General features: G+C 47.7%; 2 protein-coding genes across 2 annotated transcripts; one reads left to right on the plus strand and one right to left on the minus strand.

The window, feature by feature from the left end:
* Positions 1-7,057: 7,057 nt before the first annotated feature.
* Positions 7,058-7,860, minus strand: ATP5IF1 (ATP synthase inhibitory factor subunit 1). Its single transcript, XM_086765063.1, has 3 exons — positions 7,701-7,860; positions 7,518-7,630; positions 7,058-7,343 (listed from the first exon to the last, which is right to left on the minus strand). The coding sequence occupies exons 1-3, from the start codon at positions 7,791-7,793 to the stop codon at positions 7,202-7,204; spliced, it is 348 nt and encodes a 115-aa protein (XP_086621189.1). The 5' UTR covers positions 7,794-7,860; the 3' UTR covers positions 7,058-7,201.
* Positions 7,861-8,117: 257 nt separating this feature from the next.
* Positions 8,118-19,691, plus strand: DNAJC8 (DnaJ heat shock protein family (Hsp40) member C8). Its single transcript, XM_086764903.1, has 9 exons — positions 8,118-8,242; positions 9,375-9,476; positions 10,862-10,918; positions 12,566-12,632; positions 13,267-13,361; positions 14,246-14,317; positions 15,464-15,555; positions 16,416-16,491; positions 18,910-19,691. The coding sequence occupies exons 1-9, from the start codon at positions 8,168-8,170 to the stop codon at positions 19,030-19,032; spliced, it is 759 nt and encodes a 252-aa protein (XP_086621029.1). The 5' UTR covers positions 8,118-8,167; the 3' UTR covers positions 19,033-19,691.
* The last annotated feature ends 5,906 nt before the right edge of the window (positions 19,692-25,597 follow it).

A 25,597-nucleotide genomic window follows, 5' to 3' on the forward strand; every position in this document is an offset into this window, starting at 1 on the left:
GGAAGATTCCTAATGTACTAATTGCCAAAATAAGAGCCTTGGTGGCATTGCTGACACTTTCTTACCTGTTCTGCAGTGCTGGTTCCCAGGCCCCTTGTGGGTAACTATGCAGATAGTTGTGAGCATTAGCACGCCGTGGGTTTTGGGGGTAGGGCTTTTTTTGGTAGATCTCATTTCCTACCGCAAATCAATATTGATTTTGTGTTAAGCTTGACATGTTTTTGCCAGTACATGACTTTAGCATGCTATTTTTCTGCTAAGAGATTAATAATTTAAGCAATTTATAAATTGGTGTTCATAATTTGTAATTAAACATGGATTAACTCTAAGCTGCCACACTTCCACCCCATGTCCTCTTCAAGAGGATCCAGCACTTTTACTTTTTCACTGGAATATGATAATTACACTGAAACCATTTCCCTTTTCATATTGGTTCCATAGAGCAGTCTAGTTGGTATTTTTTGCTGTGGTGAGGTCTATAAGCTTTGATTCACACGACAATAGAACCCTGGTTACGCGGAGAAAAACAGTTTGAAAATCCTCTGCTGTGTGCTGCAGACTGCACAAACGTTGTCTGCAACGGGCCTGACTGAGTTCTGACATGAAGGCACATCTGCGGTTTTCTGCCTGTGCTGCCTGGGCACAGGTTGTTGATCCTGAGTGAATCGTGCTACTCTTTGTCCCCAGTTGAAGGTGGTCCTTTGCTTCCATTTCTACTTTTGGATGTTCTTGCCCTCCATGTGTTGGGGGTTTGCCGTTCTTTGTTTCTATAACCAAGCTCTGCTCTGCTGTTATTCTCTGGGTGCTTGACTGTTGAAGGCAGCAGGACACCAGAAGGTATCTTCTATCCTATTGCCATAGAAAGGTGCCAGAGCTCCAGGCTGGCTGTAGACCTCAGCCCTTTGGCTTACAGACCAGGCTCTGTTATGTCACGTCAGAATATCCGCAGCTGCTACCACCCTAGCCTCTGCGTGTGCTTCAGCAGCCACTTTGCTCTTTGGTCTCACGCTGGGTATGATAGCCTCAGCCCAAAATGATCTGAATGTTGAACACCTCTAGCCAGGAACAAGCGATGGCCTGCAGCTGGTAGGGTTAGTCCAGTGCCAGACAGCAAGCTGAGCCTGAATGGAGGTCCTAGATGCTCTAGGATGAAGAGTGATTTTAAATTTTTGCTAGATTTTTTTCAATTTTAAGTTTTGTTAGAAAATCCTGGCAAGATACTAGTTACAGCTCCCTCTGGTTGGAACTAAACAGATAGACACAAGACCTGATTTAGTCCTGGGCGAAGGCAAGGCAGAACAAAAACCGCCTTGGAACCAAGGGGAAGGCTAGTCTCTGCTGCAGAGAGCTGGCTTGCCTCAGTCTGGGAGGACAGGCAAGAAGTCTTGCTGGCTTGTGAACGTGCAGAAAGCTACGGTGTCCCTGTGGCCATCAGCTGGTAACAAAGCGGAGAGGTGAGACCGCAGCTCCGGGCGGTGACGCTGCCTTCGCCTTTCTCATTCCTTCAGCACCCAGGAGTCCCTGGATGCTGCAGGGGAGAAAGGTGAGCATATCCATTAGCAGACAGAGCAAAGGAGGTGAAGGGATGAGGCTTTTCAGCATCTGTATGTATTTACCCTGTGCTCTGTTGACATTTGCCTATTTCCTGACAGCCAGAGGTTGAGTTTTGCTGAGGCTCAGCCTGTTCCCATCAGTCTGCCACTCCTTTTCCAAGCTTGCACTGAAATTCCTTTGTTTCCACACCAGTGGCAAGATGACAGAATTGATTCTGCTGTAGCTTGTGTGTGAGCTGTTAACATATATACGAAATGACATTTTCTGGTGCTTGTCCCCAAATTTGGATCCGTCACCCGTTGTGCAAAGAGCCAATTCACACACAGAGCAGAGATATTCCTTTTATTGCATACACGTGCGTGTAGGGGTGCCTGTCCCAAGACAACACACCAGAGGTCCAAATCGCCTCTTATTTATACACAAAACATCAACAGAGTCAACTTTCTAATACATAAGCATTGTAATTTTATGAAATGGCTGGTCAGAGTCTCTTCACCTAGCATATAAATCAGTGCGCATGTTCAGTCCCGTTACTCCACCGACTTCTTTTGAGTCGGTGGTACGATTTGGGTAGAGGGTCTGTGAGTTGGTGGTCGTGGTAACCCTTGCTGGAATTACCTTTCCCTAGTTTCTTCAGTAGTTTGGCAAAGCTAAGCAGTTCTTCACGGGCTGTTGATGGAGTTAGCATTTTATTATTTTATGCTTTTTGCTTTTAGACAGGTCAGACAAAGGCATGTTGTTTAAATTATGACTCTTTAACAAACATTATTCTGGCTTCAAACCATTAAGGATAGGGCTATAGAAAGGGTATCTATAGCAGCAGTTAACTTGGCTGTTAATCTAAATTTTACATTTTTAATTTTAATGCAACATAGTGCTTTAGACTTTTTATTCTGACCGATTATCAGTGCAGCTATTATGGATAACGTGTCATGGATGTGCCTGCCTCCAGCAAACCTCTCTTGCTCTGATGCTCTGCATGCAGCTCTTCTTGTGTTTGTCAAAGCCCGGGCTTTCAGTGAGAGGAGGTTTGTCTTAAAAAAAAAATCTACAGGCTTTATTTATCAGTGGGGAACTTTCTGAAACCTCCCAGTGTGTTCCACTCCCCTAAAGCAGGGAAATGCTCAGGAAAATAATTTCTACCTACAGAAGGCATGCTGCTGTTACGACCATGGGGTTTTTTTGTACTTACATTTATTTTGCCTTGCACAGAGCCAGTGTATTTGATTTTGGGAAAACATACGTATATGCTTTGTCTGTGTCCTACCTCAGTCCCCTTGTCTGCTCTGGAGTAGGGAGGACTGGTGTGACAAGGCCCGACGAGAGCAGACAGGGCGACCTATGTATCTTGCACTAAAACTAGCTTGCCAAACGTCTTGGATATATCACTTCCCTCTCTTGTCACTTCCGTCCCCAGCCCTCAGCCAAAGATTCTTGGCGATTTTCATCATATTTGTGTAGGATTCAGCACAAACTAAGCGCCTTGGGAAGAAGCTTCTGTTTGCTGCAGTGATAATCACCAGCTCAATTTCAGCTGGAAAAAAAGTGCACTTTTCCCACTTCTGCAGTGGCCAAGCAGTTTTGGGCCATGATCTATAGAAGCAAGATAGGGACAGAGGATCTGGGGGTAAGGAAGGAACTCCTTGAAATGTAAAGGCCACTCCAAGAAGTAAAGGGGTTTTTTTATGAATCTGTGCTGTAGGTGGCTGTTGAGAGTTAGGGTGTTGTGAACAGGGTCAGTCCAGCTCTGAGGAAAAATCAAATGACCAGGATGCACCAGTGCTGGCAGGGAAGAGAGAAGAATCCTTTCCTTTGTGTACCCCTGTGTCTGCGGGATGGAGAGGGCTATTCATGCCATCAGCCATTCCAGACCAATTGAGGAAACTCCGGACTCACTCTGGAGTTGTACAGCAAACCACAGGCACTGAAGTGGCCGCAGTCCGTAGCTGGCATCTCTCCGTCTACTGGCCCTGAAGGTGGATGACTGAACCCCAAATAAACTGCTTGCTCCTGGTCACACAAATGCTCGCATCATTCATCAGAAGCTGCAGTACACTCCAGAATACCAAACCCTGCTGGTGAAACGTCCATCGGACCAAATACGATCATCTTAAATAATCTCTGCCTTCTTGTTGCTGAAATACTTCTAGTAAGAGGTCTGTCTGTAACTTAAACTCTGACATCTTTCACATTTACCTGCCTCTTATGTTTTCATCACAAGCACTGCCAAAGGAGCTGCAGAAAAAAAAAAAAAACATGTTACAAGCCTTCAAGCTGGTGCTATTGCCATATTGCAGTCCACTTGGAAGAATAACTTTCTTGAAGCACCCTAGGTCCGCTGTACTCACCTGTGGTGGGTTACTGCTGTATCATAAGAATCAGTAACAAGCAACACCCAGCCATGTCATTTGGTAACTTCTTGCGGAGACTGACAGTTCAAACCTCAATAGAAGAAAAAAAAAAAACACTTCTGAAGAGATGCACTGATGATGAAACTACACAAAACAAGATGATTTAACATCACCCTTGCCCAAAGGCAGAGGTCTCCCCTTGAACGTTTACCTTGAACAACCCTTGCTGCTGACCAGACACTACACAAACTCATTATTCTTGCTGACCCCAGGGAAGAGGAAAAAACATTTCTGCAATCGAATCTGCATACAAAATGTCTTAATGAGCACCAGAACCAGCGCAAGAAAAGGGACAGGGTGCTGTGGCCGAGACTGGTGTGCTGGGAGCTCTCGTAGAAGCTCAGTTGCTCAGAGAATTGCCCCTGGTAAAGAGCTGGTACAAGAGGTGGGGTGGGTGAGGTGATTGTGATGGCTAGAGACAAGTTCAGGAGAGGGGACTTTTGCTAGGCAGAGATATTTGCACCGCCAAGGAAATGAAATAATGCTCATTCACTAGGAAGGGCCAGAGTGGCACTGGCATTAAACTAAAGCAAACTGGTTTCAGGGAGATGTAGGTTATTGGGACTCCCTGGAAGAGAGAAAGTCAGTGGGTAGAATACAGTAGAGAAAGCTCATCACGAGGACAAATTGAACAGACACTACCCAAGGCGTTAAGGTTCACAGCCACGTGGAATCTCTGACTAGAGGATGGCTGCAAAATCGGTTACCATGCCAGCTAGATAGAGAGCGTTCTAATTTAGCCAAGGTAATTTCAAGAGATGTGAGAAGACTGCTCCCACCACATGCACACCTCCCTCCTCAGCACTTCTCACGTTTGCTTGGTGGTGACTTCGTCACTTTTGGACTCCACCAGCCATTTAACTTGCTAACCTAGCAAAAGATTCATTGGGCTCAGAACAAAAATACAGGCTGGGGAGGTAACAGGCTGAACGACTCCCCCAGGAGTCCAACACCTGAGACAGCGAAAGGGAAGAGAAGAGCTGGAAGCAGGAGGGAGACCGTCTTCTTTACACAGCAGCATTGATAATCTGTTCAGCTTCTCCAGCAGCCATAGTCTGTGGGCATGGCTTTATAATCATCATCTGCCAGTCAAACTGCTGCTGAAAGAGACGCCCAGCCCGCTCGCTTGGCCCAGATCTGCAGCTGCCTGTCCTTGTCGTGTGTACTTCCATTGCCATGACCTGAGAGAAGCTCAGGGTGACTGCAGAGAAGTGAATTAACTAGACTTTCCTCTCCAGGAAGTGGGATGGGTTTACGAACACGTGGTAAAGGACCCAGCACATCTACCAGCGCAGGAGACCCCCTGCAATTTGCACAAAGTTGAAACACGAGGAAAGGGAGACGTGTTTCAGAGAGTGGGCAGGAAAGTTCTCTGCTGTGTAGCATGGTACTGTACCACACACCTGACCTCCGGGGGACTGCAGAGAGTTTGTAATGCCGCTCCTGGCAGCACAGGGGATGATAGCGGTCCAAATCACAACGCTCTCACGGAGTCTCACAGCAAATCTGCTCTCCCTTACGGTCACCTGGGCAGAGGCTCTACGGCTGAGCGTTCATGGCATAGCTAAGGTTTCAGCGGTGCACAAAGATGCAGAGTAAACCACAAAACCATGAATTTAAGCCCTCGTCTGTTCACTTCAGAATATAAAGTTGTGCAAATACTTATTTCAGCTATGGCATAGTCCACTGTAGCTGCAATGCCAATTAATTGGTCTTCCATGGGGACATCTCCCCCCACAGCTTTGGGGGGGGGAGCCAACCAGCTGACAGAGACAATAGGGAAAAGATTTTTAAACGGGTAAAAAATTGGAATTTTAAGTGGGTAAAAACTCAGCAAGTCAACAGCCTATTGCTTTTCATGACACAGTTCTTCACAGTAGATATTCCCAGGGAGGAGAAGGGGAGATATTAATATTTTTGGCTGAGGTTAACCAGCCTCAACTAAAAAGAACAAACCTCATGGAGACAGCTCTACACACATCCTCCACACAGCTCACTGCAGCACTGTCTCCCACCGGCTGAGCAAGGAGTTTTTAAGGGCTTGGAGGCTTGATTAGAGCAATAGTGCTGTCATTTACTCTCCACTAGCTGCAGCGTTCCTCCCGGGAGAGTGGCGGAAGGGGAAAACAGCTAATTGGGGATGTTAACAAAGGAGAAACTGGGACACCTTCATCGAGCCAGCCACACCCTTCTCCAAGCACTTTGTACTTCAAAGGCTCCCCCTTTGCCGCCTGCTGTTTCAGACCGACCAGTTCCAGCCTCTCATCCCCCCAGTCTAGCTCCACCGCGACGCTGGGCAGTGGCACAGAGTGGCTTTTCCCCGTGGTGGAAGGTCCTAGGTCTGTTCAGGCAGTTTACCGACCGGACAGGGCAGGTCTGGAAGGAAAGGCTGTTTTCTCACCCACCCATTCTTATTTCGTAAAATCCTTCTCACGTCAGGGCTATGCTATTTGAGTAGGTCACTTGAAATACATTTTATGATGGATTTTTTGCATTAAAATCACAAAAGTGACAGAACCTGCATAAAATTAATCTTATTCCACCCTTCTTTAGAAAAGGACTTAGATAAGGAATATGGAGAACTAGAGGCAGAACAAACCACCACTGGGCAAATAAAGGCTTTCGGAAAAAGAACGTTCATGTAGAAGTCAGGACTTCAGTTGTCTTGCTCTAGGAACCACCACAAGTGAAATCACCACAACTGAGAATAGGATTTTCCCCTCTCAGTTTATAGCACTAAACACTAAGTGCAACAAAAGCACCTTATTTTTTTTATAGGTGCTCTGCTAGTTCAGTGGAGAGTCACGGCACCCCTACACCACAGTGGCAGTTTTCTTGAGACAAAGTTATTTCCGTGTGAACGGGTCTCTTCCAGGTACCATTCCCCCCCCCCCCGCCCAAGTTTTCTTGCAGCTTTACCTGTAAAAGTCAGCACACTAAATACACATGGTCATTTCTCTCAAATAAACCTAAAGAAAATAGTGACATTCTGTACAGGACTGCCTACTCAGGAGTATATCCTTATTTTGGAAGAACAGTGAAGTTTAAAAGCAGACAGTGGATTTTTCTTTTCCATTAACCAGAACAGAAAAGAGAGAGTGAGTAGTTTATTTGACATTGTTGCAGGCCACAGTGTAATTGGACAAATTTGGATTACGTTGGCCAAAGCATACAGTCTTCAATGCTGTTTTACACCGCAATCAGCATTGGCCATGCACATCAACAGCAGCATCAGCTTAGTCATCGTCTTTAAGCTTCTTAATCTTATACTTGTGACGCTCAATTTCTTTTTGCAGGCGCTCTATCTCTTTCTTATGGTGATCGATCTCTTCCTCATGGTGTTTCCGTAAGGCAGCGAGCTGCTCCCTCTCCTTCTCCCTGCAAGAAAGCACGGCACGAGGTGCGGCACCCGCACACCCGCGGCTCCCCGCAGCCCCTGGGCGCGCAGGCGGGGGCCGGGCTGCGGGCGAGGCTGGCAGAGACCCAGGGCCAGGCCACCCGGCCCCGGGGGTTGGGGGCAGCGGCCTGTGCGGGCCCCCCGGGCCTGCTGACCTGAAGTACCGCTCCTCCTCGGCCGCCTGCTTCTTCCCGAAGGCGCCTCCGGCCTCGCGGATCGCGCCGCCGCCGCCGCCGCCCTTCCCGGCGCCTTTGCCCAGCTCGCCCAGCTGCGGGGAGAGACGGCTGTGAACGGGGAAGGGACAGGGACAGGGGGACGGAGACACCCCCCGCACCCACCTGGTCGGCGCCCGAGCCCGAGCTCCAGCGCTGCTGCTGCGCCAGCAGAGCCCCACGCAGGCCGCCCCTCGCCGCCGCCGCCACGGCCGCCATCGCCCGCCTGCCCTTGGAGCGCCGCGCGGACGGGACGGGACCCGCCCCGCGCCGCGCCGCGCCGCGGCGTCACGGCCCGCGCATGCGCAGCCTTCGCTCCCCCTCCACCCGGCCCCGCTCCGCGCAGAGGCGGGACTTGGGACCCCGTACGGCTCCTCCGCCCCGGGCTGCGCTCCCCGGCCTCGGCCCCGGCCGGGCCGTCCCCTCGGGACCCGCCGCGGGTGTCCGGCAGTGAGGGAAGGAGAGGGAGGGAACGACGGCAGTGGGGGCGGGGCCTGTTGCTATGGCGCGCCCTGCGGTCACGTGCCGAGGGCGCCGCCGGCCTCAGCGCCGGCCTCACGTGTGCAGGCGCGCGGCGTCACGTGGTGCTGGCGATGGCGGCGGCGGCGGCGGGGGAGCCCGGGGCGGGGGGCGCCGCCGAGGAGGCGTTCCTCACCTTCTACAACGAGGTACCGGCGCCGCGGCGGCCCCGAGGCTGCGGGCGGCCCCGCCCCGCCCCGTCCTCCGAGTCCCTCCCGCCCGCCGGCGGCCCGCGGCCTCCCCTCCCAGCGCCGGGGCCTGGCGGGCCGCACGGAGCCTGGCCCGGCCCGGCCGCCCCGACGGGAACCCGCCGGGCCCCGAGCTCGGCCATGGCGGGCCCTGCGGCTGCTCTGGGCCGCTGGCGGGCGGGAGGGAGCGCGGGGCGGGAGAAGCCGCTGGCGGTTGCTGGGCGGTGGGCGAGCGGCGGGTTCGGGCTCGGCCCAGGCGGAGCGGGCGTTCCCCGTGCTCGCTGCCGTCGGCCCCGCGGCGTCTCCCGCCCTCCGAAAAGCGCCTGTTGTGGGGGTTGGAAGGCGCCAAGCGTTCAGCCCCCATTTTGCTCCCTGGGATAAACCCGGTGGGAGTTGTGCGCTCCATGGCTTCTGGCCATATCCCTTCGCTGCTTGGCCCTTTTGTGGACAAACTGACATCTGGGGAGGTGCCTGGGGCCCCTTTCCCGCAGTCTCTGCTCATCTGCGTTACTTTGTGTGCAGCTTGGATGGGTTTATCTGAGCCTGCCCGCAGAAAAGCCGTGACAGTTTGGTGGATAATGATTTCTTTAAATAAAGGTTGACTATAAGTGCATGGTTTGGTTTGGATTAATACTGTAAAGAACAAAAAGTAAACCGAACTGAACTAAATAACCTGTGGTCAGAACGAAGTGGACTTCCTTACTTGCACCAGTGTGACTTAAAGTGTTTAATGCGCTGTCCTGGCAGCAGTGGGTTAAAAGCAATCGTGGGGTAGGTTTCTGAGGAATCACGATGACAGTGCTGATGTAGGAGCCGAGTGCGGGGAAAAGCCACAGCTGTTGAGCGAGCTATAGGAGAGACAGGTAAAAGTGTTTTCTAGGGTATTTATAGTGAAAATGTAGTGCTAAAAACACTGTCATGCTGTAGGAAACGCTAAAAAATGTGCTCCGCTAGTGCTTGAGTAAAATGACTGCAGGCTTGGGATGAACAAGTGAATTGTTATGGGATGATGATGACTGCTGTAGTAATCGCATGGGAAAACAGGTAAACACATTGTGATGGTCACTTAATACAGGCCTCTCTTGTTCTTCAGGTAAAGCAAATTGAAAAACGAGACTCTGTTTTAACATCAAAAAACCAAATTGACAGACTGACCCGACCTGGATCTTCCTATTTCAACTTGAACCCTTTTGAGGTTAGTTTGAACATTTTATCCTCCCTTCTGACTTGGCATACCAACTTTCAGATTTACTGGGTATTTATTTCAGTAAAAAGATCAAATATAAGAAGAAAATTCTCGATGTGCAGAAGATTTACGGAGATGGGTGATGTATACGTGCTCGCTCTCCTTTTCACTGTTTTATGGAGGGCACAAACTGTTCTTTTGACACATTTCCCTCGTGCAACAGCACTGGAAGGTTTGGCAGATTAACGCTAGGTACTTCCTGAATGAGAACCTAAGAGCTACAGGCAGCGTGCTTGTCAGGTTCTGTTCTGAGCGCTCTTAGGGCGGCGTTTCTAGTTGTGACTTTTATTTTGGGTGTTCATCCTGCTGGTCTTGCAGAGTGCATAGAATAGGAGAAGGACTCTCACTGCTTGCGCTAGTGAGCAGTCTTTGAGGAGTCACTGGAAAACAGGTTGTTCCCTTGCACGTTACAGAGTCGGAGTCCAGTTGCAGTCAGTTATAAAGTCTTAATGAGAAAGACAGTAAATTAAACAATGTGGTGTTCATCTGGAGCTGGCTTTCCCGTTGTGTATTCCTTCCTGAGATCTTCATCTGCCTTTTTAAAGCCTCAGGTGCTTTTTGTAGTCCCAGTTTAGGGCTGGTCAGCCAGATCAGTCGGCAGATTCACTTTGAGAACGTTCAGTTCTCTGTAGATCTTAGTGCTTCACTTGGAGAGTAAATTAAGAAAGCCATGAAGAAGTGGACTGTAGCTTTCCTGCGAGAGAGTGGGTTTTATTTACATTTATTAGTGTCAGACCAGCATGCATCTGCATTGAGTAGGCTCACTTGTTGCTTAGGATTTCTGTTCAGTAAATTGATTCACAAAAGAGCTCCTCAACTCTGCGACATCCCTAAAGATCAGTACGTAGACAAGTAGACTCATTCATGGAAACCAAATGGTAAAACTCTCCTGCCTTCTTTGAAACAGATAAAATGAACAAATTCTTACAAAGTAGTATGTTTCCTCCCCAAAGTTCTCAGTTATGAATGAGTCAACAGTGTCCCAAAGCCACCGTATGCTTCCACTTCTGCCGAACACAGGACTGATTGAAGATTCAGACCAATTGTGGCTGTTTAGAGATGGCAGCTGTCTACATGAGACTTGATTGTGGAAAGGGCACCGGCGCAGTCAGAGGAATCTAGCATTGCTAAAAGTAGGATGTCTCAAACATGGTGTCTCTTAAAATGTTTCTGTTTTACTAGGTGAAAATCCATGCCTTGAAGCAGCTCCCTGATGGGGGGAGCTTTCTGGTGTTGTCTGTGTGCCAGTGAACCAAATGTTCAGAGTTTGCTGCCAGGAACCTGAAACATGGGGAGTATCATCGAACTTGCTCTGCTCTCATGGTCTCTTTTAGGTACTGCAGATGGATCCTGAAGCCACAGATGAAGAGATAAAGAAAAGATTCCGGCAGGTATGTGGCTTTTGCACTTGAAGCCTCTGAAAGGAAACTAGAAGCTCAGTAGGGATTGTGCAGCTGTGCTTGGGAACAAGAAAAATGATGGCCAAGCTGTATCTGGGTAGAGGAGTAGCCATTTTGGGAAGAAATGCATAGAACAGTCTTTGTATCAACAGGAGGAGAGCTGGAGAAGTGCCCCTTGTCCACGCATGGTATGCTGCTTTGCCTGGAAAGTGTGTGATGGGGTTATTGCAAACTGTGTATAATCAGCTTATTGAACTTTAGTTCAAAGAGAAGGTCAAAATTTGTCAGAAATTAAGAACTGAGAAAATGTATTTTTCTCAAATATACGGCCTTGCATTCAGAAGTGTATTTTCTGTGAGCTTTAAGAATTTCAGTGGCTGTTTTTGGTGGCTGGGTTACCTGGGACAGGTGCTCACTGCCCCATCTGCATTGTCGCATGCAACGCAAGAAACATTACCCCAGACTTACTCTGCTGACACATCTGCAGAAGAAGGTTGAGTTTTAATCAGTGCATGCAGCAAAGAAACAGTGTTTGGAGGGCTGTATCGTCCCACCTGAATTAGCGGTGTAAACGTCAAGAGCCGTCTTTAGACAGGAAGCTGTGCTGGCTGCAGAGGAACATGCCTGCCAAGTTAGTAATGGAATATGGGCTATCTCTGTATGTGGGAAGGGGAGGATAACCTTTTAGTCTGTTGCTGAGTTCTCAGATCTGCAAATCAATAAACTGAGGCTGTCTTAGCTTTAGGCTGATAGAATACCACGGGAAAGTGTTTTGAAATCAGTTGATGAAATAAAAAAAAAAAGTGCATGGAATTGTGTATTGAAGAAATCAAACACACCTTTTTCCTGTGAGCTAGAAAGTGCCACCTCTGGAGTTCAGCAAGTAGTTATTTTGCATTCTTCGCCACTGATGCAATTTCAGTTACCACGCTGTGACTAGTTTTGAACATTATACTAGCAAAGATGTAGATAAACTAGAGAGTCCATACCACAACAGCAAAAATAAGAGACTTGTAAAAAAAAAAAAATGCCGTATGGGAAGGGTTTGAAACAACTTTCTCTTTCTCTGGAAGAGCTTAGCGGAGGACGTGTGCTTTCCAGCCCATTTAGGGTTGTGCTGAAGATGGTAGTGATCAATTCCTGTCTCTGCTGGATAGAGAGTACAGGAAGTTTTCTTAACTTTCAGTAAAGGAACCTAAGGAAAAACTTATCCGCTTCTTAAAATTGTTTGCTATTTGAGCAGCCTTAGGGATGCTGGAGAACTTCTTGGGAGACGTTGAGTAAAAGGGAAACTTTGGTTGAGGATGATCTTTGTAGGTTTGTTTCTTCTTAAGACCAAGGATAAAAAACCTAGGTGACCAAGGGTTTCATATCAACCCCAGGCACTGCAGCTGAAGGGTGTTTATATTATTCTGCACATCCAAAGCTGCAGCTTTTCTCAGACAGCCTGTTATTACTGGAATTGTATTTGATTTAGAAGGTTTTGCTGATGCATATTTCTACATGTTGTCAGCTGATTTGTCCATATGCAAAGGAATGTGATCCCTTGTGATTCCTTCTGTCCTCCTCTCACAAAAATCTCAGAAATATTCTTTGCATTTTACAATGATCTTGATATCAAGATCCTTTCCCTTCCAGCTGTCAATATTGGTGCATCCAGACAAAAATCAAGATGACGCAGATAGAGCCCAGAAGGCGTTTGAAGGTAATGCTCTCACCCTTTCCCTGGGCTGGTGTACGATCGCAGTTGGACTGCTGTTCTTCTGTAGCCGGTTTAAATGTTCACTAGGGCCCACTGAGGGGCGAAAGGATTGCTGTAGAGGTGCTTTAGATGAGGGAGCAGCAGAGGTGTGGGGGTGGCATTTCAGCAGAGAATTTCACTAGGTGGCGGTATTCGCACTGCCAGCCTGCGACGGAACAAACAAGTCCATGGGGTTTCGAGACTGTTCAAGAAAAACTGTTTGATCTGTGCATTAGATTTTATTCAAAGACCATACCACAGAAGTGATGTGATGGTTTTAGGTGTATGCTTTGCATTATGGTGAGGCATTATGCAACTCAAACTTACTTCATGCCCTATAACTAAATCACTGGGTAGGACTGATACTTTCACCCTGCTATCTCCAAAAGATATCTTACAGTTTCTACTGTAACTGTACCCCAGATCTCATTTGACTAATCGTGATATCAAGTACCTAGATGTATTAAAACAAATGAACAAAAAAACCCAACCAAACAAAACCCCCTCAAATTCTAGGAAGCAAAATTTCTAGGGAGCAATCTTGTGATGCCTTGTGAATGTGAGTACTGATGCTATAAATGTTGATGCTTTTTGTTAGCTGTAGATAAAGCGTACAAGTTGCTGCTAGACCAGGAGCAAAAGAAGAGGGCCTTGGATGTGATACAGGCAGGAAAAGAATATGTGGAACACACTGTAAGTATTCCATAGGAATTTTCAGGTGGGGGTGAGTGGTAATCAGTCCTTTGTAATTTGCTTTTTGGTACACCTGCTGCACGTTTGGGTCATTACAAGGTGAGCTGAGCAACCCTGGTAATGAAGTTGTGCAGGTGGACTCTGAGCTCTTCACCACATGAACAAAATGTGCTTTGTTCAAGACTGCTGTTAAGCTCAGTGCAGGATAATTCAGTGAAATTCAGTACTCGATATAATTAGGTCAGACCACATGATCTGACCTAAATATTTTTTTTTTCAACTCTGTGAATGAATTATGCACTTCAGACATGTGCAGGTGGAAGAAAATAGGTGGTGACAGCAGGAGACTGGGGAGTTTTGGGGAAAATGACCCGTAAGATAAGAAAAGGAGCTTGGATTGGGTTGGCCAAGAAGTTAGTTGAGTGAGGTGGATGGAGTAAAACACAATAAGCTCAAGAAAGCAGGTGATATGGGAGGCCTCAGATACTCTAAACCAAGGAACACTTTATGTTCTCCTTGTTGTTGTTAGTCTTTTGAATATTAGAAAGCAAAATAAACTTCCTGCTCGTTTGGATGGTGTATATTGAATATTAATATATCTTAAAAACAAACAAACAAACACAACAAAGGGATTGTGTTGAATGAATAGTGTCCAACATAATATTTTTAATTACTGCAGTTCATGTGATAGTGATCTTCTGTACATTCATCTGGACCTAAGACCAGGAAATGTTGGTCTAAAATAAAACATTGATCCAAATCAAGAATTTACTATCGTGCAGAGTTCTTTCCACACAGTGGAGTAGGAATGCAGAACTACTTGGATACAGTTACGTAAGCCCTATAAAACTTTTTAGGCTCTTACTTTTGTTCTTAATCTTTAGGTAAAAGAAAAAAAGAAGCAACTGAAGAAGGATGGTAAACCTCCTACTGTAGAAGAGGATGATCCTGAAGTTGTAAGTCATATGTGGTTCAGAGAAACTGGGGAGTACAAGATGTGGTTTGAGGAATTAAGAGTCAAAACCCGTACAGAAGTATTTATTAGACTTGTTAGATTGTTGTAAATCTTTGCACTCACAGAAGAGCTAATTCTGATAAGCTGCTGCAGAGTACCGTGCGTCAGGTACCTGTATATTTTAGAAAATGGTTTAACTGTAGTGTAAAGAGTAAATATATCATGAGATTATATTGATCAAAATACCCAGTTCTTTTCTTCAAGCAAGTCTCCATTGCTTGCGCCTCATGTAGTTTTTCTTTAATTGAATTTCTTGTTGTAATCTGAATGTTGAAACTGTGGCATTCTTGCTGCCAGCAGAGGCATGTCTGGAACCCACTGCAGCATATCTACAACGTGCTCTTCGTGACATTTTGTATTAAGAGCTGTTTTGACTTTCTTCTACTTGAGGATAGATGTGCTGTTCTTCAACAAATCACTTTTATTAAAAACCGCATGACATAACTTAGTTGTGCTTATCTGGTTTCTAGTCTGAATAGGTCAAGTGATAACTAGAGGTGTTAACAGAATGACAGATGATTATCAGACGCTGACATCAGTAGCCATAGTATCGTCACCTTTTTTTTTTTTCCTACAAAGTGATATTTTTTTCTCTTGATATCACCCTTAACCATCTTATTTTCCATTGATTTTCAGAAGTCTCTTGCTGGTCTTTAATAATGAAATTTGTTTTAAGTATACTGATACTTTCTACTGGAAAATCAATGCTAGACTTCTACAACGCATCAAGACCAGTGATCATTCTGCCTTTTTTTTTTTGTCAAACGTAACATTGCCAGACTTAACAGAAGAATAAGAGAGCTTGAAATGAACCGTTCTGTTTGGGCACAGCATAAATACAAATGAAAATTAGATAATATGAGGCTAATAAGTAGTTGTTTCCTGGTGTCAGGGCCAGAATTTAATCAGCAGGGTTTTAGACCTGTTTGTGTGTCCCTGCTGCTGACTGCTGTCAAGGCAGAACATGGAGTTATGTGGGCGTACGTATGCTTTGCATTCTTTTTATGCTTCTTACATTATTATGTAAAACAGACTTCCCTAACTGTGCTAATGGGCATTATTTTAAGACTGGATTTATGTTTTATAGTTCAAACAAGCTGTATACAAACAGACGATGAAGCTCTTTGCTGAACTGGAAATTAAGAGGAAAGAAAGAGAAGCAAAAGAAATGCATGAAAGGTATGAGAAGCATTCTGCTTGTGCAGTTCGAACTCTTCTTTCGCCCTCATTCTTCCTCAGAGAAGATAAGGAATCACAGAGTCTTAGAAAAGTCAGAGTTGGATCTCTGGAGATCATCTGGTCCAATCTCCTGCTGAAAGCAGGACCTTGGGTTAGATTAACAAGGGTCCTGCCAAAGTGACTTCCAGTGGTGTAGATTCCACCACTTCTCTGGGCGGCCTGTGGATTGTGGAGCTCTGTGCTTGAGAAATGCAAACAGGAAACTTGCCTTCCTGTATTGAAGACATTGATATATTTGGTATGCTTATATTCTCTGATGTATATACATGGAGGCCAGCCAAAACGATGAAATGGTGACACGTTTCTGCATTTTTTTAAATTTTTTTTTTAATTGCCAGAAATGCCCTGTGGCATGGTTTTTGTACGGTGAAGGCAGTCTGGGAGATGGTTGCAGGCACTACTTTTGATTCCAGATGAAAACTGGGCAGAGGGGGGAATTTAATTCTTACCTTACATGCTCAAGTGTTTACTAACGCCTCATAATGTGTACTCTCAACAGTCTGAGAGACTTACCACTAGAGTTATGGAGTCCAGCTTGTTTTGCCGAGCAGGAGAAGCTGTCTCACTAATTAAGTACATGCATGCTGTCAGCAGTGCCAAATCATCTCTGCTTGGTGCTCTTCAGAACTGAAATAAAATAGTATTTGCTGTGCTATCTTAGGTGTGCGCATTTACCTCTTCTGATAAGCACTTTAATCTGCTAAGCAATCAGAAGAGCTTTCAGAGACGTTTTGAAAGAATTGTGTGTCTTTAAAGGAGTTGCTTGTGGGTTCATAACTTCTTTGTGGCTTCCCTTCCAGGAAGCGGCAGAGGGAAGAGGAAATAGAGGCACAAGAGAAAGCTAAACGAGAGCGAGAATGGCAGAAGAACTTTGAGGTAATCAGCAGCTTAGCTCTACAAGATGGGCCTCAGCAATTCTTGGCTATGCTGCAGGGCATGCTGCTGGAGAGAAGAGACTTTTTTTTGTCTGCAGATGCTGTAAGATAATTCAAGTAGACGCTTAGTAAAAGATCATGCACAAGCCTGGGTTTTGTCCTTGTGTGAGGAGAAAAGCCCATCAATGGGGCTTTGGTGTCACTTTCCAGAAGCAGGTCTGGTAAATTAAGGTCTGGTATTTTTCAGCTCTGTCAGCAGTTCATTCTTGTCCCCAGGTCAGAAATTTGAATTGCTGCTTAGCCCAGGTCACCGGTGATCAGTAAAACTTGATCTGTCAGCTGTTGAACCACTCGTGTGACCTGTTGTTGCTACTTTTCAGTCTGATCACTCTAAGTGTTACATTCATCTCCTGTGAATATCAGAGATCTGAACAACAGTCGCTTCCCTTCAACCCTTCCACCCTGTATTTGAGGTTTAGGCATATCAGAAGTAGCTTTGGGGTGGCTGTGCTGCTGTTCTAGGGGTCAAACCTACAGCCTGCCAAAATATTTGATCTAGCCTGTAACTCTTCCCTCATTACACACCAGAGGTGAAGTCTTGTGACACGTGGGGGGTGGTGGGCAGGACAGGAGTCAGTAACGGTGTGCAGGACCACATGAAAAGATGAGCTAGATTGCACTTAATCCAAAGCCAGATCTCAGTCTCTGTTGAAGAGATTTTTAAAAAGAGGGTGTCTGGGAGAGAAGTGTATGAGCTGGACTGGCATCCTGTGGGAAGTGGATAACTAGGATGTTTCTGGAGGCTCAGCTGGGAAGAGTTTGTGTTCGTAAGCTATATAACATGGATATAAAAAGCTGGGTATTCTGGAAAACTTGTGTAATGCTGCTGTGTTGAGTGGATTTTGTGGTGCAAGGCCAGAGAGAAAGGAATGGCCTTGCCGCTGGCAGTAGTTCTGTGTTCTCATGCCGGAATGGCTGCAGAACTTGGGTGTCATTGCTGTGGGGATGCAGTAAAGCATACCAGCTGGGGAAATGTGAGCCAGTATTACAAGCAAATAATGATGGACCAAACAGGGGGGCTGCAGAACTATTTGTTGTAACTCTGAGTACCTGCATGTCCTCAGCCATGCCTAGACAGCTGAACCTCTGCATTTGCAGGTGTCTTCTCCAGCCTTGCTGGTGACCATTGAAGTGAAAAGACAGTATCAAAGCTAGGTGTTAGCGTCCAAAACGGATCACTGGAGTACACAAGAATAAGCAGCTTATTTCTGCTAGTGACCATCACTGAGGAAGGGTGTTTGGAGACAAAAGAACACAGGAATTCTTGGCTGCTCCTGTATGTGTACTAATTCAGTGGCTACCTTTAAAGCTGTTTATGGAAGCTATTAATAGGCTGCTTTCAGAGCTGAGTTATATCTTGATGTATTTTAGAAGGAGCAGGTTGGAACATCTACTTTCTCCCACCCCACCCTCAAAATTCACTTTCTTAGTAATTTCAAGAACAGCTTCCACCAACAAACTGTCAGAAACAGGAAGGTTAGAACAGAAGTTGCCTTATGAACCTCTGGGGTCCCTCTGGTCCAACTTCCCTGCTCAAACAGGGCCACCTAGAGCCGCTTGCCCAGCTTCTGAATATTCTCATCGACGGAGACTGCACAGCCTCTCTGGGCTGCCTCTTCCAGTGCTAGGTCACCTTCAGTAAAACATGTTTCCAGATGTTCAGATAGAGGCTCCTGTGTTTCAGTTTGTGCCATAGGCCGTTGGACCTGGCACTCCACATCACCAAGAAGAGCCTGGCTCATTTTTCTTTCTGCCATCCTTCAGATACTTTGGTTTGGGGTTTTTTGGGGTCTTTTTTTTTTTTTTTTTCCCAAGAAGAGTTTCTGCTGCTCTGCAGCCAGGCCAGGGAGAGGAAAAAAGAGTGCATCAGATGTCTTTCTCATTGTGTCTTTGTGATGAAGCTTGGGGCAAGAGACATGAGAGAAGGCAGCGGTAATTTCCCTTCTCTCTTCTCTGTGCCTCCAAGCTGCAGCATGAGGAGAGCTGTCTCAAGGACGTGAGAGTAAGGAAATGGCACGTTCTGGGCTGACAGATGAGGAACAGCCACTGGAGATGAGGCTTCTTGTTTCCTTTGCACATCAGAGGATTCAGCAGCCTCTAGTTAGGACTGTACCTCTCAAGCTGGTTGCTTCTGAAACAAGAAACTGGTATAGTGCTTATACTGGTGTTCGTAAGCTCACTTGTGGTTCCCTGTGCTGTGTCTGTAGCTCTGGCTCTTCACAGCGTCTGTGCGTCCTGGCTGCCAGGGTGCTGCCTGCTGGGTAAGAGGGAAGTTGCTATTGATCTCTTGAAACTGGTATGCATTACCTGTTGTCTGGCTCTTGCACTTAACTCTCCATTTCCTCTTTATTTTTTCCAGGAAAGTCGGGACGGTCGCGTGGACAGCTGGAGAAATTTCCAAGCAAATACAAAGGGGAAGAAAGAAAAGAAAAACAGGACCTTCCTGAGACCTCCCAAAGTAAAAATGGAGCAGCGTGAATGATCCTGGCAGCACTGCCCGCGTGCAGCTCCTCAGTCCCCTCCCTGCTTTTAAGGACTCATTGGCACCTAGAGTAAGAATTGCTTTTTAGTAGACTGTTTGTTTCCAGTACAATTAATTATTGGTCAAAGTATTTTTTGTACTCTGTCCATTTGAACTAGGGCCATAGTATGAACTCCGCCAGGAACCCGCTACCGTAGACCACTTGGCTTAGGAGAATCCCCACCGTTATTGCTGTCTTGTTTGTCTGCTGCCCTGTAACTCGATGTTTTGTACTTCACAGAGATTGTGCTGTTTCTCCGCTTCCATTTCTAGTTTGAGAGCTGAAAAAACTATTGGAAATGCATCCATACCTTTCCAGGGATCATCTTTCTCAGCAAGTTCAGCCTCAGAAAGGTCTGAACTGACTCTGGGAATCTGCTTCCAGCACTGTGCAGTGCACCTGACCTGCAGTTAAAGTCCTGCAGCTCCTCACTGAACCAAGTGGTGCTTGGAAGGACCCTTTCCCCAAGATCTGATTTCCAGGCTAAAATCCCAGCTCTCAGGCTTAGACTTCTGTTAATCTCAGACCAGCTGGTCGCTTCCTGAAGGAAAAATAACTTCCCTTGATTAATAGTTAAGTTGCAATGGTCTGTATGTAAAATAAATTTTTACCCAAGTTACCGGGTTTTTTCTCTTGGAATTATTCAAAAATACAATTGCAAGGGTGTGAATTGAGTGCTGGCCACTGAAATGCTGCTGCTGTTCAGTGCGCACACGTTCCCTGGTAAGGGTCTGCTGTCATCCCAAAGTCTGTTCTGACTTGAATTTTGAGGTGCCTGTAGAGTGGCACCCAGGAGGATGGGGAGAGGCTGTCTCTTCCCTGGGTGGATGCAGCGTGCCAGTGTCCGCGCTGACTCTGAGCTTCTTGCTGTGCCTTTGGGGAGCGTGGATGGGCTGGGGGGACTTGAGCACCTGTGCAGCTCTCCAGAGCTATGGGATGAGATTTGATTTTTAAAATCCTCCTTGTCTGTGTATTGTAAGCTTTTAAGAGATTCTCAACCGTTTAAAGGTGTTCAAAATGGAGCATGCTACAGATTCACGTGCGCCTGGCAGACTCCTCTGGAGACCTTTCTGCAGACTCTTCCCATCTGTCCTGAAGGCCGTCGTCATACGCGGGCCCTGTGGTCACTGCCTCTGTGAAGATACTGCTTTCCTTCCTCCTCACTGCTGTCAGCCAGCTCCTTGGGCTGCCTGGCCTTGGCTTTTCTTTTCCTCTCATGCACTGGTCTTTGTGACCAGATGTAATGTGAAACATCCTTCCCTAATAAAACTGAGGTATTTGGGTGTTTTATACATTAACTAGCTCATAGGACAGTAAAGTACAGTTCCTATTTCTTCTGTAGACACAGGAATACAAGAATACAAGTTTCTTTACCTTATTTGTCCTGCTAGGTATAACCTGCTAGACAGATAGCTTGAGCTGAACCTCAGGGTTAAATATAGCTTAAAAAATAACATGTCGGTGATGGCTGGGTGGCACACAAGAGCCAAACAGTAATTAGCAGCAGGTGAAGGTGGGCTGACAGGCCTGGGAGACACTGAGCTCTGCAGCATTGCTCTGTTCAGGTGCTGAAATTCCTTTTTGTTAGCAGAGCCTGATCCTCGGTTCGCTGGGAACGCGTTGGTATGACGCAACTTCCTTGTCAAGGCAACGATTAGCCACGTTTGTTCTGGGGTGAATGTCAGTTAACTTCTGCGGTGCTGTCTCTCAGATGCGATCTCTTCTGCTTCCTGGGCGTAAGAGACGAGCCGTGCTGGGCAGTAGCTCCCATGATAAGAGTATTTTGAAGTGCAGTCTCTTGCCCAGAGGACAGGCTGTCCCTCTAACTTGTCTGCCTCTTGTTGCCCTGTCAGAGTATTCCTAGCTTAGAGATCTGTCGCAGTCGCTCTTGTCCCAGTCCCAGTGCTTCCTTTTGATACTGAAATACTGGTGTTTCTGGTAGCATTTCCTTTCAGATGGTGTCATGTCTTTGCTGACTGATGGTACTGACCTTCCAGATCTTTTCTTTAGGATTTTTTTCCGGTAGCTCAGGATGAATCCTGTGAGAACTTGAAATGTTTATAAGACCCACATTATGCTTCTACTTCTCAGAGATCTGTATGTTTATGAGAATTTGACTGGCGGAGTGGCTTATCACTGGGTCTGGAGAAGTGCAGCCTGTGGTCAGAGTCACGGAAGTAAGAGTCCTACAGGCTTCTGCAGTTAGGGACATTTTTTCCACTGGGTGTGACTTGGTAGGGGCAGCAAAATGCGTCGCTTTAACGATGCTGTTTCATTGTCAATTTAGCTGCTCCCATTTCCTTTTCTTCGTGTCTGCCTGTGATGTGCTTCTGTGTCTGGATATGCAGTATTTCTCCCATCTTATCTACTCAGCCAAGTCCTGTGAAGCTTCCCGGGGGAGCTTTAGCAGCGGCAAAATACTTGGCCCTTTGCTAGGTATCTTTCTGCTCTGCTGGGACCTGGGAGGTTAATTTTGATCCTCGTATTCAAGGTTTGTAAAAGCAAACTTTGGAATTGCCTGGGTGGAAATAAGTGAATGCACAACCTGGACCCCCACAGATGCAGCCTGGGCTGTTGCCTGGCTTCTGCAACGCATGCCGAGGCAGTGGGATGGATGGAATGAAATGTGTAATCTCAAGGGGGAGAGATGTTGTACAGGCAGCGATCTCTAGGCCTCCTTCCTCCTTGGCGCTGTTTTGGGGTCAGTGGTCCTTGTAGACTGAAATATCTGTCCTTGATATGCAGGACAAGAAAATAAATCAGTGGGAATAAGGAGTATTTGGTTTTTTTTGCTTTTGGAAGGAGAAAAGGTACCAGGTAGCTAGATAAAATCTATTCTTGATAAGACATAAACCAGAGTGTTACTTAACATTTATCTTAAGGTTGGCAAACACAGTGATGCGCTCTAAATGAGCTACTGCTGCTCAGGAACCATTTCTTAGTGACTCAGCCACAGGGATTGTATAAAACCACCAGAGAGTACTAGTGGCAAAGACGGAGGGTGAAATGGAAGACACTGTCTTCCTCGCTATGAAACCAGGCTGTGGCCGTGCCTTACAGTTTCCGTGGATGCCTGGTTGTATACATGCTTTACTGCAGAGCCTTTCGGAAGGAAACGAGCAGCGGTACGGAGGAGAACCAGGGCATCAAAAGCTGCTTTTTTCCTCAACCTGAGAACAAGCGCTTACGGAGGGAAATCAGCAAGAAATGGGTTGAAAAGACACAGAAGTGCTTTTCCTGCAGTGGATTGTAGAACTCAGTTTCTAATTTCCACTCATGTATGCATTCACACAAATAAATGCCATCAAGCTGTGTAGAGACCTGGTGTAACTGCTCGCTGAGGGAGTCTCTGCCCCGCGCTGGCGGACGCTGGCAGTGTACGATGAGGGATGCGTTGCAGTGTTCGCTTTCTTCGTTGACCATCATCTGCTGGCTGCTGTTGGACATGAGCGAGGTGACCTGGATCCTGGGTCACCATTCTTGTGCCATCTGCGCGGCTGTGCCTTCTTCCAGCCTTCCTTTTCCTGAAAGAGCTGCTGGCTTTCTAAATGCATAGAAAAACCCTCTCGCTTCCACCCCTTCTCCTTGGGCAGTAACAACTCCTTTGCTTTATGTGATTTGTATTTCAGGAGCGTAACGGCAGTTCTGGGGGATTAACTACGGCCAGCGAAGCGATGGATGGAGCGACCCAGGTGGGAGAGTGAGTTCAAGGGCTCGTGCACTCCTCTTCTTCCAGACGGGAGTTTCTTTTGATAGTCTTTCTCTGCCCAACTGAAACTGGAGAGAAACTGTGAGAGGCTGGCCTTAATATTGGAAGTTTCCCTCAAAGAGTTGGGCGTTTGCAGTGTGTTATCATCTAGAGCAAACGGGCTGCTTGACTTCCTTTTCCTCTTGCAAGCTGCAGTGTGAGCAACACCTCCCCTGCTTGGGCAGCTAAGCCCTACAATTCACAAGCAGAAAGGGGGCGTCATCCCTTGTTTTGTGCACCAGCACAGCGTGCCTGGGCCTGGCAGTGTGTGGGGCTGCGTCGGCCGGGTTCAAAACCTCCTTGGTTTTGTTTTCCGGAACTCCTGCTGCTGGGGGCTCCCCAGCCTCCAGCTCTGGGGGTAACTCCTTTTGCTCCTTGGAAGGTGAAGCTCTCACAGCCCCGGTTTCGTGTTGTGCACAACACAAGCAGATGTTTGGGAGCGCTGCTACTCTAGGCTGGGGTCCCATCTTCCCCGCTTGGATCGCAGCGCTGCAGTGAGCACTGTGCACGCTTTAGGTAGATGTAGGATGTAGCTGAGCTGCCTGATTGAGGCTTGGCAGCCTTCCTACGAGGAAGCCTCCCTGTCACCCAGGCCAGAGGGCTTTGGACTCCCAGGGCAAGAATGGACACGTATGTCGGGGCAATTACGGCGTTCCTTTGTAGCAGGAGGTCTCTGCCTCAGCCTGTCCAGTGCCATTGAAATGGACTCTCCTGCATTACTGGCCTCCCTGGCCACCTGCTTCATTCGTATTCCCTTTCGGGTATATTCCGTTGTCCGGCAGCAGCAGGCAGGTCCAGACGTAGCATCAATATCAACACTGAGGTGCAAAGTCCTCAGCTTCACAGTTACTGCTGGATTCTCACTGAGGTAAACAAGGATGTAACTTGAAAATAACCCATGGGATTTATGCGTTGCCCATCTCGGGCCTGGTCAAATTGCTTCCTTTTCAAATGCCTGCAGGCCCTGTCTGGGCACTTTGGTAACAGCTTTTCTGGGTGGAACGGGGTTTGCAGGAGTGCATTTTGATGACATGGAGAGCATCTGTGAAGGAAAATAACAGTGGTACACGTGTCAGTGCAATTATTGCTGTTCCAATCGCAGAACTGAAATGTTTTGGGGAAGGACCTCTGTAGGTCTTCATTTCAACCTTGTGTTTGAAGCGGGGCTGTCATTGATTCTCGGTGAGGTCAGCTGAGGCTTTATCTAGCCAGGCGGTTCGGATGAGACCCCTGGCCTCTTGGGGTTCCTGTCCCAGGGATGTGCAGCCCTTCTAGCGAAAATATTTCACCAATGTCCATCCTGACTGTTCTGAACCCCAGGTTGTGGCTGTTGCCCCTCGTCACACCACTCGGCGCTACTGAGAAGAGTTTGCTTCTGTCCTCTGCAACTTCCCTTCCAACAGCTGCAGGTGGTGGTCGGACCATCCCAGCCCTGCTCCCTCCGGTGCCCCAGTGCTCAGACCACGGTGGCAGCTGTCTGCCAGTCCGCCTCCAGTTCTCCACGTCCCTTTTGAGTTGCACACGCCATTGCAGGTGCAGCATCACCAGTACCAAGCAGAGGGGATATGAACTGTCCTCGTTCTGCTGGCCACGCTCCTCCTAGCATCGCTTCGTTTTCCTTATTCACAAGAGCACGCCAGCAACCTTCTCTGTCGAGAAGGGCCATAGTTAAACTGGTGCGGTTTTTCTGTTTGGCTGGGAAATTGGGGCGTTTGTGGCAGCGCTGCGTACTGCAGTTGGGTGTCTGGCAGGCTTAGGTGGGGGGACTACAGGACGTGCAAACAGCCGCTTCCTTGCGATGGCAGTGTGGGTTGTGCGCCTGCTCTGACGTGCTTTCAACAGGCTTCTGTGCACCAACCGAGTGCGATTGTCTGGCCCTTCAGGGCTGTCTCAGAAACCTCACACTGCCCTCCTCACAGAAACCAGCGCCAGTTCTTAACAGCAAAGCAAAACAACATTTCCATGTTAAACTACCCACGGTGAATAAAGGGAGCAGACAAACACATGTGATTTCTTGTAACACGAGTGACTCAGGCGGATGTCATGCCCATGGCCTAAGGGCTGCCAGTGCCACAGTACACACCTGGGGAAATCCCACGTGAAACCCGAGCAGCGGAATGCCAGAGCTGCTGGCTCAGCACTGCGGCAGCAAGAGGGAGTGGGTTCCCCATGTCCGTCCACCCTTTCTGCCCAGGCTGAAGAAGCACAAGAACCGAGGGGGGCTTATCATGCTGCAGAGAGGGCAAAGTAACTAGCTGCCACAGCCTGGAATATTTTTCTGGCTAATGTGTCCCCGTACGGGGACTCACACTGCAGAGTGGTCTCATCCTGACGCTTTGCCCCACTGCAGCAAGTCTCCACTGCCAACGAAGGCACTGGAACGAGAACTCGTTGCTGTGCTGGCTCCTGGTCCCAGTGTCTGGATGGAAATGAGAAGGGCAGAGCAGGGCTCTGCTGAGGGTGCTGTCCCCCCTCGCCAAGCCCAGGCCACTTCGGCGACCCTGCCCTGGAGCTGCTGGAGGGCAGGGCCACCCCATCTCGGGCCTGCGAGGCCCCGGGCGACACCAGAGCCTGAGAAGCCCCTGGCCAGCACAGAGCCTCTGCTGCCGTACCCCTGCCTCCGCCTGCTCAAGGGCCGCAGGAATCAGTGTCAAGCTCCAGGGCGCAGCCGGGGCACGTCTGAGCCGTGTCGCAAGTGCCAAGAGGGAAGTGAGTCACTCACCTGCGAGCGAGCTCTCCTTCCCATCTGAGCCTCTTCCAGGCAGGAGCACGCTGAC

This window comes from Chlamydotis macqueenii, chromosome 22 (genome assembly GCF_036417535.1).
Source record: "Chlamydotis macqueenii isolate bChlMac1 chromosome 22, bChlMac1.mat, whole genome shotgun sequence".
NCBI lineage: Eukaryota > Metazoa > Chordata > Aves > Otidiformes > Otididae > Chlamydotis > Chlamydotis macqueenii.